The sequence below is a fragment of the Carlito syrichta genome, unplaced genomic scaffold (assembly GCF_000164805.1).
Source record: "Carlito syrichta isolate Samal-C Ts95f unplaced genomic scaffold, Tarsius_syrichta-2.0.1 Scaffold315400, whole genome shotgun sequence".
Classification (NCBI taxonomy): domain Eukaryota; kingdom Metazoa; phylum Chordata; class Mammalia; order Primates; family Tarsiidae; genus Carlito; species Carlito syrichta.
The window spans coordinates 310,471-327,686 of record NW_007259496.1 but is presented as its reverse complement, the minus strand read 5'-3'; the positions used below and the strand labels follow the sequence as shown (position 1 = coordinate 327,686).

The 17,216-nt window shown below is 49.7% G+C and overlaps 2 protein-coding genes across 2 annotated transcripts in view; both read left to right on the top strand.

Moving 5' to 3' along the window:
- ABCF2 (ATP binding cassette subfamily F member 2) overlaps positions 1-9,841 on the top strand; it is a 26,716-nt gene extending 16,875 nt beyond the window's left edge. The window contains exon 16 of the mRNA XM_008072699.2: positions 9,571-9,841. Coding sequence (XP_008070890.2) covers positions 9,571-9,607 — 37 coding nt within the window. The 3' untranslated portion in view covers positions 9,608-9,841. The remainder of the gene's footprint in view (positions 1-9,570) is intronic.
- Positions 9,842-13,434: 3,593 nt separating this feature from the next.
- IQCA1L (IQ motif containing with AAA domain 1 like) overlaps positions 13,435-17,216 on the top strand; it is an 18,836-nt gene continuing 15,054 nt past the window's right edge. The window contains exons 1-4 of the mRNA XM_021706272.1: positions 13,435-13,473; positions 14,606-14,933; positions 15,848-15,967; positions 16,278-16,463. Coding sequence (XP_021561947.1) covers positions 13,463-13,473; positions 14,606-14,933; positions 15,848-15,967; positions 16,278-16,463 — 645 coding nt within the window. The 5' untranslated portion in view covers positions 13,435-13,462. The remainder of the gene's footprint in view (positions 13,474-14,605; positions 14,934-15,847; positions 15,968-16,277; positions 16,464-17,216) is intronic.

The following is a 17,216-nucleotide window of genomic DNA, read 5'->3' as shown; positions in this document are numbered from 1 at the left end:
CCCAATTAAAAAAAAAAAAAAAAAAAAAAAATGCAGATTGACTGGGTACTGTGTGTGGCTCATGCCTATAATCCCATCACTTTGGGAGGCTGGGGTGGGAGGATTGCTTGAGGCTAGGCAGGGCAACATAGCAAGACTTCTCAACAAAAATAAAAATTATTTAAAAATTTTTATTTTATTTTATTTTATTTATTTATTTATTTATTTTTGAGTTGGAGTCTCACTTTGTTACCCAGACTGGAGGGCAGTGGCTGCTCCCGGCACCGCAGCCTCGACCTGCTGGGCTCCGGCGATCCTTCTGCCTCAGCCTTCCAAGTAGCTGGAACTACAGGCGTGCGCTACCACGCCCAGCTAATTTTTTGATTTATTGTAGAGATGAGGTCTTGCGAAGTTGCCCAGGCGGGTCTCGAACCCGCGGGCTCATGCAATCCACTCACCTCAGCCTCCCAAAGTGCTGGAATTACAGGCTGAGCCACCGATCCCGGCTGGGATACTTATTTAAAATGCAGATTGACTGGCTGGGTACTGTGTGTGGCTCATGCCTGTAATCCCATCACTTTGGGAAGCTGGGGTGGGAGGATTGCTTGAGGCTAGCCAGGGCAGCATAGCAAGACTTCTCAACAAAAATAAAAATTATTTAAAAATTTTAAAATGCAGCTTGCTGAGCTCCAAGCCTATTGATTCCGTTTGGTGGAATGAGAATTCTGTTTTCACACCAAAGTTTGTGAACCATTCTTCCTGTTGGGACACAGGAAGTTTTATTGTTTTACCTGTCCACAGTCATAATTTTCATCAGCACTATGGAATTAAGTTGCGGCCCAGGGCTCTGCATACGGCTCTGCATACCTTGTCTGGTTCTTTTGAACTTGAGTTAGCATTTCTACACCAGTGGCCATCCTTACTGGCATGGATTCATTCCTCTACCTCTGAAATTTCAGCAGCCATGTCTGTGGGAAAACATACTGATTTTTTAGTATTCATTATAGTTCGTCTAAGAGTATGGGGGGAAAATGTCCCAGGTGGTGTCAATCCCCAGGGAGCTTATGATCTAGTGGAAAGACCAATAAGACTATATAACAAGATATAGAAAGGACATAAATTAGATGCTAAATTGTGATTTTTTTTTTTTTTTTTTTTTGAGTCAGAGTCTTACTCTGTCACCCAGGCTAGAGTGCAGTGGCATGTTCATGGCCACCGCAGCCTCGACTTGCTGGCTCAGGCAGTCCTGCTTCAGCCTTCCAAGTAGCTGGAACTACAGGCACACACCACCATGCCCAGCTAATTTTTTGATTTATTGTAGAGATGAGGTCTTGCCAAGTTGCCCTGGCTGGTCTGGAACTCATGGGCTCAGGCAGTCCTCTCACCTCGGCCTCCCAAAGTGCTGGGATTATAGGCATGAGCCACTACCCCCAGCCTAAATTGTAATTTTGATAGGAGACAGAAGCATTCAAAAGGAAGCTTCTCATTGAATTAGCTGCCCAGAAAGGCAGGATTGGTGCTCTGCGTTGAAAGATGAGTAGAGTCTTCTCAGATGGCCATGCAGTTCAAGAGCTGCCCTCGGCAGAGTGGACAAGAGCACCTGGTTGGACTCTGCAGCTGAGACCAAGAATTCTCTGCTTCACCTGCTGACCCCAGAGGGGCAGGCTTGACTGCTTTGTGCCTTAAGTAGGTCCTGAAGCAGAATAGCCTCAATTGGTCTGTCCTGAGTATCCAGAGCCATGGTTCAGAGGACAGTGGTGTCTGAAAAGCCAGTGGGTAGGGTAAGCAAATAGACAGAGGACCCCTCCTACTCCAGCCAGGGAAGTGCCTGAGTGTTACTGAGAATCCAGGTAAAGTCTTGGGGTCTCCGGAGTACTGTATCTGAGGTGCTAAGGGACAGGAGGTCAGGATCTGGAGCTATGGACGCAGTCTTGTCAACTTACTGGTCTAGAAAAATACCAATCTTGATAATGTTAGGAATGCTTTAAAAAGTCCACAAAATATTTATAAAATTAGCAGTGCCTTATTTTGGAAGATGAATTGCTGTCTTCATCCTCTGAAACCTTGGCAGGTAAGCTGTAACCAGACATTCACTATTTTTTTTTAGTTGGAGTTTCACTGTCACCCAGGCTGAAGTGTAGTGGCATAGTCAAGGCTAGCGCAGCCGTAGCCTGTTGGGTTCAGGCAATCCTGCCTCAGCCTTCCAAATATCTGGAACAACATGCATGTGCCACCATACCCAGCTAATTTTTTTTTTTTTTGAGTTGGAGTCTCTGTTGCCCAAGCTGCAGTGCAGTGGTGCACTCACAACCACTGCAGCTTCAACCCACTGGGCTTAGGTGATCCTTCTGCTTCAGCATCACAGGTGTGTACCACTATGCCCAGCTAATTTTTTTTATTTATTGTAGAGACAAGGTCTCGCCATGTTGCTCAGGCTGGTTTCAAACCTCTGGGCTAAGGCAGTCTTGCCTCTGCCTCCCAAAGCACTGGGATTACAGGTGTGAGCCACCAGGCCCAGCAGTAACCAGATGTTCAGAACTGGGTGGAGAGGGAAATTGAATGAGGGGACTGTTGTTTTTCACACACTGGCAGGTAATGCTTGTTTTGGGTCCTCTGTCTACCTCTTACTGATTTGGAATATCCTCTTCTCCCCCAAGATTTTCATGCTGCTCCAGATTTTTTTTTCTTTCTTTTTTTGAGTCGGAGTCTCACTGTATTGCCCAAGCTAGAGTACAGTGGCATGCTTATGGCCACCACAGCCTTGACCTGCTGGGCTTAGGGGTTCCTTCTGCCTCAGCCTCTCAAGTAGCTGGGACTATAGGCATGCACCACCACACCCACCTAATTTTTAGTTTTATTGTAGAGAGGAGGTCTTGGCAAGTTGCCCAGGCTGGTCTCGTATCCCTGGACTCAGGCAGTCCACTCGCCTCCACCTTCCAAAGTGCTGGGATTACTGGTATAAACCACCGAGCCCAACTGCTTCAGTTTTTTTTTGTTTTCTTTTTTATTTGAGTTGGAGTCTCACTCTGTCGTCCAGGCTGGAGTGCAGTGGCACACACTTATGGCCACTCCAGCATTGACCTGGGCCCCAGTGATCCTTCTTGAAAGGATTTCGGCACCATTAACGACTCTCTCTGCAGAGAGAGAGAGAGAGAGAGAGAGAGAGAGAGAGAGAGAGAGAGAGAGAGAGAGAGAGAGAGAGAGAGAGAGAAACCTAGGGCCTTTGTTGTCTAGTGTGGCTTTACCATGTTCGGTGCCATTTTGGGAGCCGCCCCTCTAGATGTTTCCTGTACCCTTCACTTCTGCCTCAGCCTTTCAAGTAGCCAGAACTACAGACGCAAGCTACTGAGTCTGGCTAATTTTTGATTTATCGTAGAGATAAGGTCTCGCCAAGTTGCCCGGCTGGTCTGGAACCCGCGAGCTCAGGCAATCCACTCGCCTCGGCCTCCTAAAAGTGCCGATATTATAGGCTGAGCCACTGAGCCTGAGCCCTGCCCAGATTTCTTTCTTTTTTTTTTGAGTTGGAGTCTCACTCTGTCGCCCAGACTGGAGTGCAGTGGCCGCTCCCGGCCACCGCAGCCTCGACCTGTTGGGCTCCGACCTGCTGGGCTCCAGCGATCCTTCCGCCTCAGCCTTCTGAGTAGCTGGAATTACAGGCATGCGCTACCACGCCCAGCTAATTTTTGATTTATTGTTATAGAGATGAGGTCACACCAAGTTGCCCAGGCGGGTCTTGAACCCAACCCAACGCTCAGGCAATCCACTCACCTCAGCCTCCTAAGGTGCGGGATTGATTACAGGCTGAGCCACCGAGCCTGGCTCCCAGATTTCTTTGATCACAGCATTTAAGGACCTGAAATATTTGTTCCCATGGAGGTGCTAAGTGAGACAATTAACTCTCTCCATTTCACAATGGCCCTTTTCTTCCCTTTGGAGCTAACTTCCACAACAATCACATTTGCTTTTATGGAGAGCACTCATTGATTCTGCTTCTTGCTTCCTCCAGTAGTCGCAACCCGCACTCCACCCCACACCACACCCACTCTGTTAGTCTGCACCCAGGTTCAGCCATTCTGTTCTGCTCGGTCTTCTGCCTTCATTCCAAGCTTCACTATATACACATGGATGCCACTCTCTGCATTTGAAACCCTGTCTCTGTCCTCCATTCTTTCCAATTAAATGATATCCATCCTATAAATCTGTCTTCATATCCCTCTTGTGCCAGTAAGTGGCTCCTGGCTGCTGGAGCCCTCCTTACCGGGGGCATCACATCCTACAGCCCCTTCATCCTTCCCCAGTGACTTGATGTTAACCAGTCTCGGGGCTCCCTTGTGGGAGGGAGCCTGTGCGCCGCCTTCTGGAGTCCCCAGCACTCTAAACTACACTCAGTGGTTACAGGTCTGGAGCTGTGTGAACTTTTTCACAAGTGTGAAAATAAATTGAGAGATGGTAGGGTTGAGGGGAGTGGTCTGGTGAAGGGTTTCTCAATTCAGACAACTTGGGGGAGAGGAGGGAGGAATTAATCTCAGGGTTAAGGAAGAGCATGTTCTGGATAGGTTGAGCCCAGCCCCTCCTCCTTGCTGTCCAGGTGCATGCCCCCAGCCACATCTGGCAGGGCAGCTGACTTCATAAAATTGGCTCTGAGGAGCAGGAAGGGGCTTGAAAGGACGTACCTATGGAAACCTAGAAGAATCTTAGTTTATTCTTAGTTTAGTCTTTTTGCTTCAGCATAGCTATTAGAAAGTGTTTAGACATTCTACTGAAGGCCAAGCAGCAGCCTATCCCGCCCCCCTGGCAAATCTCCAGCAGATGCAAGACTAGGACAGCCCAACCTTTCAATTCATGATTTAGCATAATAATCTACAGTAAACTTTTAGATTTCTTGTCAAGGCAGAGGGTCCAAGATCACCCTTTAGCTGGCCAAAGCCATAGAAATGATAATAAGACCACCTTTGGTCAAGGAGATTGTGGATTGCAAAAGTCTAACAAGTCTCTTGCAGGAAAAACACCCCAGGGCCCAAACACCCAAGTTAGCCTAATCAGCCCTTTGTGACCTATGTGACACAGACAGACCCCACCATGGCAGCAATCATGTGACTAACTCACCCATCTGCCTGCTGTCCATCACCTGACATCAGTACCTGCGTTTGCCTGTCCCTTTGTAATGACATGGAGCAGACCACCATCCAGTCACTTTAATGACCTTCCCCCAAAGGGAATAGTTAAAAGGATTAATCACAAGCAACAAGTGGCCATTGCCTTGCTAGACTGGTGAGGTCATGGGCTCTTTGAGCTATGGCTGTTGCCATGCTTCCTGACTTTGGCCCCCTCCCTACCTTGGGGAGGGGAATCTTTTTTTCCCCTTTCTAATTTACTTTTAAAATAAACTGTATTTTCTAATCTAAGGTCTGTGCAATTCTTTGCATCTTTCATGTGGCATCAGGTCGTACCCCAGATACCGACACCCCCAGTGGGTCTAACCTAACAATCTGGAGGCCCCACTGGGAGTGTGGGACCCTAACAGGGCTGTTAAAGGAGCAGGAGGATGAGCTTGGAGCGTGGACAGCAGCACCAGCAGTCCGGGGGCCATGTGGGGTCGCCGTTCTGGGAAAAAGAAGTCCAAAAAAGCGCTAGTAGGGTAAAGAAACCTACTCTTTGTGCATTTAGGGTGTTGTAGTAGGTGAGTGGGGAGCGGGAACTTGTATGTAGGATGTGCTGGTGAAGTGCCTTGGAAGGGCACTGGACTGGAAGCCGGGACTCTGGTTTAGTGCTGGCACTGGGGCAAGTGGCTTGGGAATGCTGTGCCCCTCTTGAGGTGGCAGGACTGATCTCGGAGGTCTCGCCGCCTCCCTAGATCTTCTGCAGCTGTGATAGGCAGGCGACATTGAAAGCATGCTCCCCACCACCCTCCAGAAGTTTACAGGGCTTTCAGACAGACAAGATGTAGGTGGGACATAATTAAAGGACAGGAAGACAACACTTTCTGTGCTAGGCCGAAAGGGATCGGGTACCAACATATGACACAAACAAGGAGCATTAGTAGTGAGTGGAAAGAGGAACAATCTGTGAACTGGAGTTTTGGAAAAGGACTTCCGGACAGGCTGCCCTCAGTTCTTTGAGCAGTTTAGGGCTTGCCTACCTTACAGATGTAGTACCTGAGGTCCCTAAGGCTTCCATAGGGTAACTGAGTCATATGACTTGATAGTGGCAGTGTCCTTGCTCCCTTGGCTCTGGGCAAGCCCTTAGCATCCCTCTTGTGTGTTCCTCTCGCCAACACACAGGGACTGCAGGCGCTCCTGGGACTCAGCACACTGACAGACACTTAGGGCATCAGTGGGTCTCCAGTGACCACCTATCTGGAGGATCCAAAATCATTGCCTGATTCAGCAGAGCCAGAGCCAGAGCCAGGAGGAGGCAGGGGTGGCTGTGCTGCCCACCCTGGGTCTCTCCAACCTGCCTAAAATTCCTGCCCCTCTGTTAGAAGAGGTCCCAGAGGTAGAGCTTATCTCCTGTCTGAATCCCATTAGCAGTTTTAGTGAATTGACAACCTGGGTAGGTTGACCAACACACGTTCGTGTGCCCTGAAGAAAGTGGGGTTGACTTGCCTTTGCTTTACTAGACTCTGATGTGGCCATGTACTCTTTGTGCTATGGCCGCCACCATGTTTCCTAAGCTTTGCCCCCCTCTCCTACCTTGGAGAGGCAAATTTCCCTTCTCTCTCTCTCATACTTTCTAAATAAACTATATTTTCCATTCTTAAAAAAAAGAAAAGAAAATGGGATTGGACAACCAAGCTTGGTGGCTCACACCTGTAATCCCAGCACTTTAGGAGGCAGAGGCATCCTTCCGCCTCAGGCGACAGAGTGAGACTCCAACTCAAAAAAAAAAATTGTGAAGAGGCAGACCTTGTCAGGTGCCAAGTGGGAGAGACATGACCGCTCCACACCTACATTCAGCCAATGGCAGAGACAGCATGGGAGCCAAGCTCTGTCCCAGCCGCCCTCTCCACATTACCTCTGATTGCCACCACCAGCAGGAAATCTGCAGCTGGCACAAAGCTGGTTTAGCCCAAATCCCTTCTGCTGCCAGCACATCCCGTTCTCCTGAGGGCTGCTGGGGTGAAAAGCAGCTCTCACTCTCAGTGGAGATCAAGGGACTACTTGGCAGCACCCTCCTTGATGAGGCCAGGTCTGGTCCAACCCATTAGTCATCATTTCTGAGCCCCCAAATTGGGCTAAGACACAGGCCTCAGTAATACCCACTCCCTCCCCCACTCTCTTTTTTTTTTTTTGAGTTGGAGTGTCACTCTTGTCACCCAGGCCGGAGTGCAGTGGCACACTCATGGCCACCGCAGCCTCTACCTGCTGAGCTCAGGCGATCCTTCTGCCTCAGCCTTCCAAATACAGAATGACAGGCTCGCGCCACCACGCCCAGCTAATTTTTTGATGAATTGTAGAGATGAGGGCTCACCACGTTGCCCAGGCTGGTCTTGAACTCATGAGCTCAGGTAATCTCTTGCCTCGGCCTCCCAAAGTGCTGGGATTATAGGTTTGGGCCACTGTGCCCAGCTTTTTTATTATTATTATTATTATTATTAATTACTTAATGTAAAAGAAAAGGAATTTGTTTCTTACAGTTATGGAGATTGAGAAGTCCCTGGTCGAGGAGCTGGTGAGGATTCAAGAGTCCTGAGACCTGTAATCCCAGTACTTTGGGAGGCCAAGGTAGGGAGATTGCTTGAGCCCAAGAGTTCAAGGCCAACCTGGGAAACATAGCAAGACCACATCTCTCCCCAAAAAACAAAAACAAAAACTAGTTGGGCATAGTGGCTGAGGAGGGAGGATTGCTTGAGTTCGGAGGTTGAGGCTGCAGTGAGCCATGATCATGCCACTGCACTCCAGCCTGGGCGATAGAGTGAGACCCCCGACTCAAAAAAAAAAAAAAAGACCTGAGGAATGCAGGGTCTTATTGCAAAGGGGCTGTATGTGCTGATGTGCTAGCTCAGGTCTCTCTTCCTCTCCCTATGAAACCATGAGAAGATACCCGTGATAACCCACTCATCCATGAACCCATTAATCCAGGAATTAATTAATCCATCCATGAGGGCAGAGCCTTCATGATCCAGTCACCACTTAAAGGCTCCACCTCTCAATACTGCCACATTGAAGGTTAAGTGTCAACATGCGTTTTTGGAGGCAATAAGTATTCAAACCATAACTGTCATTAAATCTCAGAACAAGGCTTCCTGATTTTTCACCATAGATCGCCTAATGGGTCACTGACCTACAGAGATCCCTTCTCTTATAGTAAGGTAGTGGTGGGTTCAGTTAGTTGTATTCCCTCTCCCAAATATTTTTCAGGTGTTTGTCTTCCCCACATCCTCAGAGTAGACCTCCCACCAGGACTAAGGCTGGGGTGAAACTAAATAAGGCTAGTGGCTAATACAGTAGTAATACTTGCTCCTGGGTGTACATTCAGAACAACTGGGGAATTTTTAAAACATACTGTGGCCAGACATTGGAATTTTGTTTCCATAGCTCCCAGCCCTCCTCACATTTTAGGATTCTTACCAGGTACCTACCATTTGTCTTATTAGAGATGACCTAGTTCAAAAGCTTGTGTGACAGAAGAAACTGAGCCCCAGAGGAAAGTGCCTTAGGTCACAGTGATTCAATGGTAGAGCCACAGAACACAGGTCTTTTACCTCCTAGGCTGGTGCTGTGACTGTGTCACATGGATATGCTAGTTGGAGAGTAACCTGATAACTATCTACCAAATTAAGTGCACAAACCCTTTGACCCTGCAGTCCTGCCTTGGGAACAACTCATTTATGCTCATATAAGGTTCAAAGATGTAGATTGACTGTAGCACCATCTAATAACAAAAAACAAAACCCAAAAAACCCTAAATGTCCACTAAGAGAGGAAAGGTGATGTCACCCATGATTTATCCATGCCACAGAATGCTATGCAAATTCATCAAATGAAAAAAGCAAGATGCATGTGTAACTGATCCCATGTGTTAAATATAGGTGCTTGCATGTGCTTATATAAGGAGTTTTTGTTTTTGTTTTTTTGAGTTGGATTCTCTGTCGCCCAGGCTGGAGTGCCGTGGCACACTCACAGCCACCGCAACCCTGACTTCCTGGGCTCAGGCGATCCTTCCACTTCAGCCTTCCAAGTAGCTGGAACCACAGGCATGCACCACCATGCCCAGCTGTTTTTTTTACTTACTGTGGAGACGGGTCTTGCCATGTTGCTCAGGTTGATCTTGAACCCCTGAGCTCAGGTAATCCTCTCACCTCAGCCTCCCAAATTGCTGGGATTACAGGCGTGAGCCACTGCACACGGCTAATATAAGGAGCTTAGTAGTGTTACCTCTTGTGGTTGGAGAACTTTTTTTTTTCACTTGGATATACTGTGGTAGTAAAAAGAAAACCCAGATACTTATTTCCATGTCTGTTGGCCTCTGGAAAGGGGCTGGCAAAGAGGCCTTGCCTCCTGCCTCTGGCTTCTGAGGCTCCAGCCTGGGGTTGCGGTCCGCAGTGCAGGCAAAGCCCCCATTAACAGAGTGGTCCTGCTGCTTCTCTAGGTGCACCCCGACATTGGCATCTCTGCCAAGGCCATGAGTATCATGAACTCGTTTGTGTATGATGTGTTAGAGCTGATGGCCGGTGAGGCGGCCAGGCTGGCCCAGCATATGGGCCAGACCACCCTGACCTCCTGGGAAGTCCAGACAACTGTGTGTCTGCTGCTGCCTGGGAAGCTGGCCAAGCACACTGTGTCATAGGGCACCAAAGTTGTCACCAAGTACACCAGCTCCAAGCGACCCAGGGCCTGACATAAATAAAGGGTGAACTGTTCTGGCACACTGGTGATTTGAAAGAGGGGCACCTGAAGCTGGGGTGTGGTCTGAGGCAAGGGTATCTTCACTTTGTGAGGCTACCACAGGTAATATGAGTAATATACTGATACTTTTTAGAAACTGCTTTCTGGGTGTATCCCATGAGCAACATGTGATAATGCTTTGTGATTGTACAAATGCTCTAATTGGTAGTGAACTGAAGCAGGACTTGGGACTTGGATTAAAGTCCTAGATTTACTACTGCCATCTGTTTCCCTCTCTGGGTCGGAAATTCCTCGTGTGTGTTACTCTTTCAGGCTGTGGTTTTGTGATGCCATTTCCCACCAACTGTCATTGTGTCCTGTATGACAGCTACTGTGCTGGGTAAAAGGCCTACACTGATCTATTCTTCCAGATACAAAAAGCTGGCCCAGGCCAGCTCCTAAATAACCTGCTGAGACTGTAAGATTTTTTTGTTTTTCCCTTGATTTCAGAACAAATCACTGGGGACTTTTTTTTTTTTTTTTTTTGAGACTCCAACTCAAAAAAAAAAAAAAAAAAATCAAAACCCACAGGAAAATGGCCAGAAAGTAAAGTACCACAGCCTACACCTAGATTTACCACTTACCATCTGACCACCCATTTTTTTTTTTTGAGTCGGAGTCTCACTTCGTCTCCCAGGCCGGAGTGCAGTGGCACCTCATGGTCACCCCAGCGTCGACCTTCTGGGCTCCAGCGATCCTTCCGTCTCAGCCTTCCAAGTAGCAGAAACTACAGGTGCGCACTAACATGCCTGGCTGATTTTTGATTTATTGTAGAGAGGAGGTCTCGCCAAGTTGCCCGGGCTGGTCTCGAACCCGCGGGCCCAGGCAATCCACTTGCCTTGGCCTCCCAAAGTGCTGGGGTTACAGGCTGAGCCACCAAACCAGGCCCACACGCTTTTTAAAAAAATCAGAGTTTGACTCTGTTGCCCAGTTGGAGTGCACGCTCATGGCCACTGCAGTCTTGACCTGCTGGGCTCAGGCAATCCTTCCACCACAGCCTCCCAAGTAGCTGGAACTACAGGCCTGTGCCAGCACACCTGGCTAATTTTTTTTTTAAATTTACTGTAGACATGAGTTCTTGTCAAGCTGCCCAGGTTAGTCTTGAGCCCCTGGGCTCAGGTAATCCTCTGGCCTCTGCCTCCCAAAGTGCTGGGATTAAAGGCATGAGCCATCATGCCCAGCTATCTGACCACAGTTGCCTTTTCTCTATTGTGGAGGAATATGAGGTTCTGTTAGGCCAGCATCGATTGGGTAAAATATATAAACAAAAGGGACCCCGAGATAAAGATCTACAAAGAAACTTATTGATAACAGCAAGGAGCTGTAAAAGCTAATTAGCCATTGTGTCCAGGGTCTCATTTTCTTTCACATCCCCCACATAGACTCTGTTTAATCTTGTGGGCACATGACCCTTACATTCACTTCCAAGTCCGGAAGGGTGGAGTGCAGGGGTGGGATTTAGACAGATCTCAAATCCTCCTTTATGTTCCCTGTATTCTCTTTGTAATTGTGTGTTTGTTTTTTTTTTGAGTTGGGGTTTCACTCTGTCGCCCAGACTGGAGTGCAGCGGCTGCTCCCACCCACCGTAGCCTCGAACTGCTGGGCTCCAGAGAACCTTCCGCCTCAGCCTTCCGAGTAGCTGGAACTACAGGCGCGCGCTACCACGCCCGGCTAATTTTTTGATTTATTGTAGAGATGAGGTCTTGCCAAGTTACCCAGGCGGGTCTCGAAACCGCGGGCTCAGGCAATCCACTCACCTCGGCCTCCCAAAGTGCGGGATCACAGGCCGAGCCACCGAGCCCGGCTGGACTCTGTAATTGTACTGTCACCTTCAACTTCCTGTACTGAAAAGGCATCACCTTTATTTAATAATGGCTGACCTCTGGCTGCATTGCTACATATGAGGGGGGACCCCAAAATACCCGGAATGTAATTTATAAAAATCTGTGCATTTATTCTTACAGCTTAAACTTCAGTCACCTTCAAAGTACTCTCCATTTGATGCAGTAAACCTGTTGAGATGCTTTTCCCACTGCTCAAAACAATTTTTGAACTCATCAATTTTGATGCCATTCTACTGTTTTTTGTTTTACCTTTGAGGATGTTTTTCATCCAGGGAAACAAATGTTGGTTGGGGCAAGAAGGGAGGATGGGGTACGGGGATCGTACCATTTTTGGTAAAAACTGCTGAACACTCAGCACAGTGTGGGCAGGTGCTCTCATAAATCACTCATCATGAAATGGCAAACATGTTGAAGGACTCTCAAAAGAAAAATTTTCACTGAAGCAGACCACAGCCTCTCACAACAACACTAGCCGGTACACTAATGCCAATGGGTTCTAGAACACTGACCTAGTGGGGGAAGCCTGTACTACAAGGGGCCTGCCCTCCAAAAACTAATTACAGTTTTTTGGGGTCCCTCCTCGTACATCACATGAATTCTCTCATACCACAAGCCTCACATGGAAATTCCATGAGCTTGGAGCTAATGATCCACATTTGGGTCCAAATCTAGCCAGCGACAGGCCAGAAGATCTGGCCTCTAGTCTCACTGCCACCTAATCCAGCTCTGTGCTTGCCACTTAAGGGGTGAGTCATAGGCCGGGAACACCCGGGCACTTGTTAGAACTGCAGACTTTTGGGCCCTTCCTCAGATCCAGAGTGGAATCCGCATTCTAACAAGATTCTGGGGTAGTTCGTAACATACTAAGTTTGAGAATTCCTCTTCCTCTTTGCTCCTCCCCCTTTTCTGTTCCTCACACATGTATCTATTCATAGGCCCCGACTTAACATTGAGCCAAAAAACTCATCCCAGCAGACCAGTGTCAAGCTGCTGCTGATATAGCATTTTGTATTTTCCAACAAATAGTTTTCTGAGCCTGTAGCAATGATGGGGGAATAGCCCCAAACACCACTGGGCAGCATCCACCACACTTTCTAGCATAATCCGTGACACAGATCTAGCTCACATGAACCATGTGAGCTCTCAGCAGACCACAGTGAGGCAGGCCTGGTCGTGCTCACCTTCGCACATGGGGGCAAGTTGGGACATCAGGACCTTCTGACCCCAAATCCAGTGCCCTTCCTCCTCCACCCACAGGCCACTCAGTGCAGTTATAAACAGCGTAAAGGTCAGGTTTTATCACATAGGAGGCTGAGGCTGGATTAAGGAACAGAGTTTTCTCTGGATGAGAAGTTGCAGTTATGCCTTATTATGGAATAACGCCCCTAGGACAAATGTGTATATCCAAATCTTCACCACTTACAGGTGATGTTTGTAGAGATGCTTTATTTGATCGCCACATGAAAAACAGCCACAGATGACCCCACATTCTACCCTAACCTTCCAAAGTTTGTTATGTGAGAGCCTGCAACCATCACCCTCCCATCCTGTGTGTGCTTCCAGGACGTCCTCCAAGACAAGTGACCCCAATCCTGCACCCTCCCGCCTCCTCTCCTCAGCTCTAGAATGTTAAGTACAATGGGTCAGAACTCTTAAAATCAGGCTGTTCTGCCATCTGGCTTTGGGGAGTGGAATCAGGGATCCCATGACCAGCTCACAGAGGCACAAAGGGCAGCGTGAGGAGTGGACACCATGTCTGAGGGGTGAGTGAAGGGCTACAGTAGAGCCCCTGGGCTGGGAGAGCAAAGAGCAAAGCACTCCCAGTCCTGAGAGGCTGAGGCAAGATTGGAACTTTTGGTGTGGGCCAGCCTGGCTGGGTCCCAGACGTTCACAGCTCCCTGGCTGCTCCAGGCTGTGGCAGCTTTCACTCTGCAGACTTCCCTTGGACTGTTCATTTCAGAATCAGGGCTCTGCTCTGGGCAAGAGACTCCTCTCCAAACTCACCCCTCCCCCCACTCTCCAACCAGTCCAGAACATCAGACTCTTGCCTGGAGGGACTCACTGCCCGGGACTCCAAAAGATCCTTTCCTTAATTTTTTTTTCTTTTCATTATAGGCCATTTTAAGGGTTTATTTTTTATCTATTTTTGAGTGGGGGGTCTCACTCTGTTGCCCAGACTGGAGTGCAGTGGTATAATCTCGGCTCACTGCAGCCTGGACTTCATGGACTCAGGCAATCCTTTATGCCTCAGCCTTTTGAGTAGCTGGGACTACAGGTAAATGCCTCCATGCCCGGCTAGATTTTTTTTTTTTTTTTTTTTAGTCAGAGTCTCACTCTGCTGCCCACTTTGGAGTGCAGTGGCATGCTCACGGCCACCACAGCCTTGATCTGCTGGGCTCACGTGATCCCTTCCGCCTCAGCCTTCCAAGTAGTTGGAACCACAGGCATGCACCACCACACCCGGCTAATTTTTTGATTTCTTGTAGAAATGAGGTCTCGCCATGTTGCCCAGGCTGGTCCTGAACCCGTGGACTTAGGCAATCCTCTCGCCTCCGCCTCCCAAAGTCGTGGGATTACAGGCGTGAGCCACCGCTCCCGGCCAAAAGATCCCTTCCTTACCGGAGTCCCAAGCCCTGGCTGTCTCCCTCCCTGACCCCTAAAGGGCATGTCCATTCATTCTCCTTGCTAATCCATCGGCGGACCCCAATCTCACACCCTCTCTCAGCCTGGGCTGGCACCCATTGATTCCCCTGTGGGCCCCTCACGTCACTGAACTCCATTTTGGCGGCCATGAGGAACATCCCACCTCCTAGAAACCCGGGCTCACACTCAAAAGGTTCGGCGGCTCGGTCTCCCCTCTCCTCCGTGGTTCAAGTCACGCTGCCTTTCCTCCAGAACCTGCCAGCGCCTCTGGGAGTCCTCCCACGTGGCCTTGCGAGAACTGCTGGACCGAGAGCAGCCCCTGCTCGAACCCGTGCCCGAGCGGGAGCGGCCGTCCTTCCAGTACAGGCTCGCGTCGCTCTACCTGCACTACCTGGGGCTGCTGCGCCGGTTCGACACCATCTACGACCAGATGGTGCAGCCGCAGAAGCGACGGCTGCTGCGGCGCCTGCTAGACGGCGTGGCGGGCCGCGTGCTGGAGCTCAAGGACGAGCTGGTACGCGCTGACCTGTGCGAGACCCACTACCTGGACCACGTACTGCAGGATCTCAAGCTCACTCCGGTGCGCCGCCGCCGAGCCCCGCCCCCAGCCAGCTGAGGCGGGGCGCGGGGAGGGAGGCGGGGCGGGGAGGGCCTTGAATGCCGGTACCCACGGGGCCACGCCCCGGCCAGCGAGGGGCGCGGTGGGCGGGGCTGAGGCTGATCTTGGCCGCACTCTCCACCCCGCCACCGCCACCACCACGGACGGCCCTGGAGTTTCGACATCTGCAAGGCAGGGCAGATCAGAGGATGGGGTCTGGCCTTTTGAGAAGGGCTTCAGCAACCCGGGGGGTGCATGGAGGTAGTTGAGAGGTGGGTGGAGAGTTGGGATGGGGCATGGCTGGGAAGACCTAGGAACCGCCGAGGAGTGGTGAGGCGTGTCCTCTAGAGGCTCCTCAAGGTGTGGTCCATGGACCAGCAGCGTTGGCATGACAAAAACAGGAACTCCTGCGGCTTCGCAGACCCATTAAATCTACATCTGCGTTCTAACAAGATCCTCAGGTGATCTGTGTACATAGGCAAGTTCTAGTAAAGCTATTCTAGAGCACAGAGCTTCTGCAGGTCCTCCAGTGCTGCTCCCTCTCCAAGACTGTCTCAAAGTTTATCCAACCAGCTGCAGCGGTGGACTTGGAAAAAACAGATTTCCCAGGCCCTGCCATTCTGACTTGGTAGTCTGGGCAGGACCTGGGACTCTGCATTTAAGAGATTTCCAGTTGATTCTGATGTACAACCAGGTCAACTCCGGCCAGAGGGTGGGAACAGAGGAAGAGAGCAATGACCCTTGAGAGGATCTGACCCATAACCTGTTAAGTTTTCCACCCCAAAGTTTTAGGATGGAGGTGCTAGGGAGTGTGCGGGCAGCTGAAAATGGTGATGGATCCGCCAGGTGGCCCAGACTTTGATTTCTGACCCTCCTCCCCACATATTACCTCAAAGGCAGACCTGGAGGTTTCAATCCCCAAATACTTCCTGTTGGAGCAGTCCAGTGCTGTGCGGGAGCGAGGGGTGATGCTGGCAGAGATCCTGTCCAGGATGGAGCCGGTGTTCTCCAAGGAGGTAAGTGGGAGAGACAGTCTCCCCAACTCCTCCAATACCCCTTTTCCTGAAAGCCTCCAGGACACAGAGAGGCTCCACCCTGCCCCATACCTGCCTCAGGGTGCTCTAAATTTAGGCAATTCCTGGCCTCCTTTAAGGATGTTCTTGTGTTCATTGTAACCCTCCAACATCAAGACAGGCCTTGGGCGCTTGGATGCTCTGGGAGGATGATGCCCCTAGTGCATGCTTTGGTGGCTGGTCTCCCAGCTGCCCACCCTGGAAGCAAGCTCTCCTTCATGTCCTCCTGCTCTTTTGCCCTTACTCTGGCCAGAGCGCTCCAGGAATGCACCGGACGGAGGCCATAATTCTAGTGCAAAAGGCAGAGCGGGCCAGGCAAGGCCGGCTTCGAGCCACCTTCATGCGAGAGATTCGAAGAGAGGAGGAGCGGGATCGAAGGAGTCGGGAGGACGGGCGGCACAAATTTGGTCAGGACTATGCAGCTGTCACCATACAAAAGGTAACCCTGGGTGCTCGGGAGAAGGATCAGGGTAGAGTCACCTCATCTAGGAAGTCTGCTGGGCTCAGCAATTGATCAAAGGGATGCAGGTGCCTGGAATTCTGTTGTCCCACAACTAGATTCTAAACCAGGGACTTTAATAAGTCAGTAAGTATGTATCTTATTTGTTTACTATTTAATCTACATCTCTATTCCCGCCGGACATGGAGGCTCACGCCTGTAATCCTAGCAATTTGGGAGGCAAAGGTGAGAGGATTGCCTTAGCCCAGAGGTTCGAGACCAGCCTGGGCAACATGGTGAGACCTCGTTTCTACAATAAATCAAAAAATTATCTGGGCGTGGGGGCGCATGCCTGTAGTACCAGCTGCTTGGAAGGCTGAGGTGGAAGGATCACATGAGCCCAGCAGATCGAGGCTGTGGTGGCTGGGAGCGTGCCACTGCACTCCAGCCTGGGCAATAGAGCGAGACTCCGACTCAAAACAAAAAAACAACAACAACAAAAAAATAAAAATGAGCCACTAAAATGTATCCTAATGAGGCCAGAGGATCACTTGAACACTGGGCAACACAGCAAGGACCTGTCTTTAAAAGAAAAAAAAAGATCCTGAGTCTCCTGGCACTGAGGTAAAGGGAAACATGATAATTAGAGTTTGATAACTAATGTGCTACAAGTATCCTAAAGCTCTGTGCCTTCTGGGGTCGCCTTTTAACATGGAAATAACATAATTACATCCCGAACCTGGCCTCACTGCA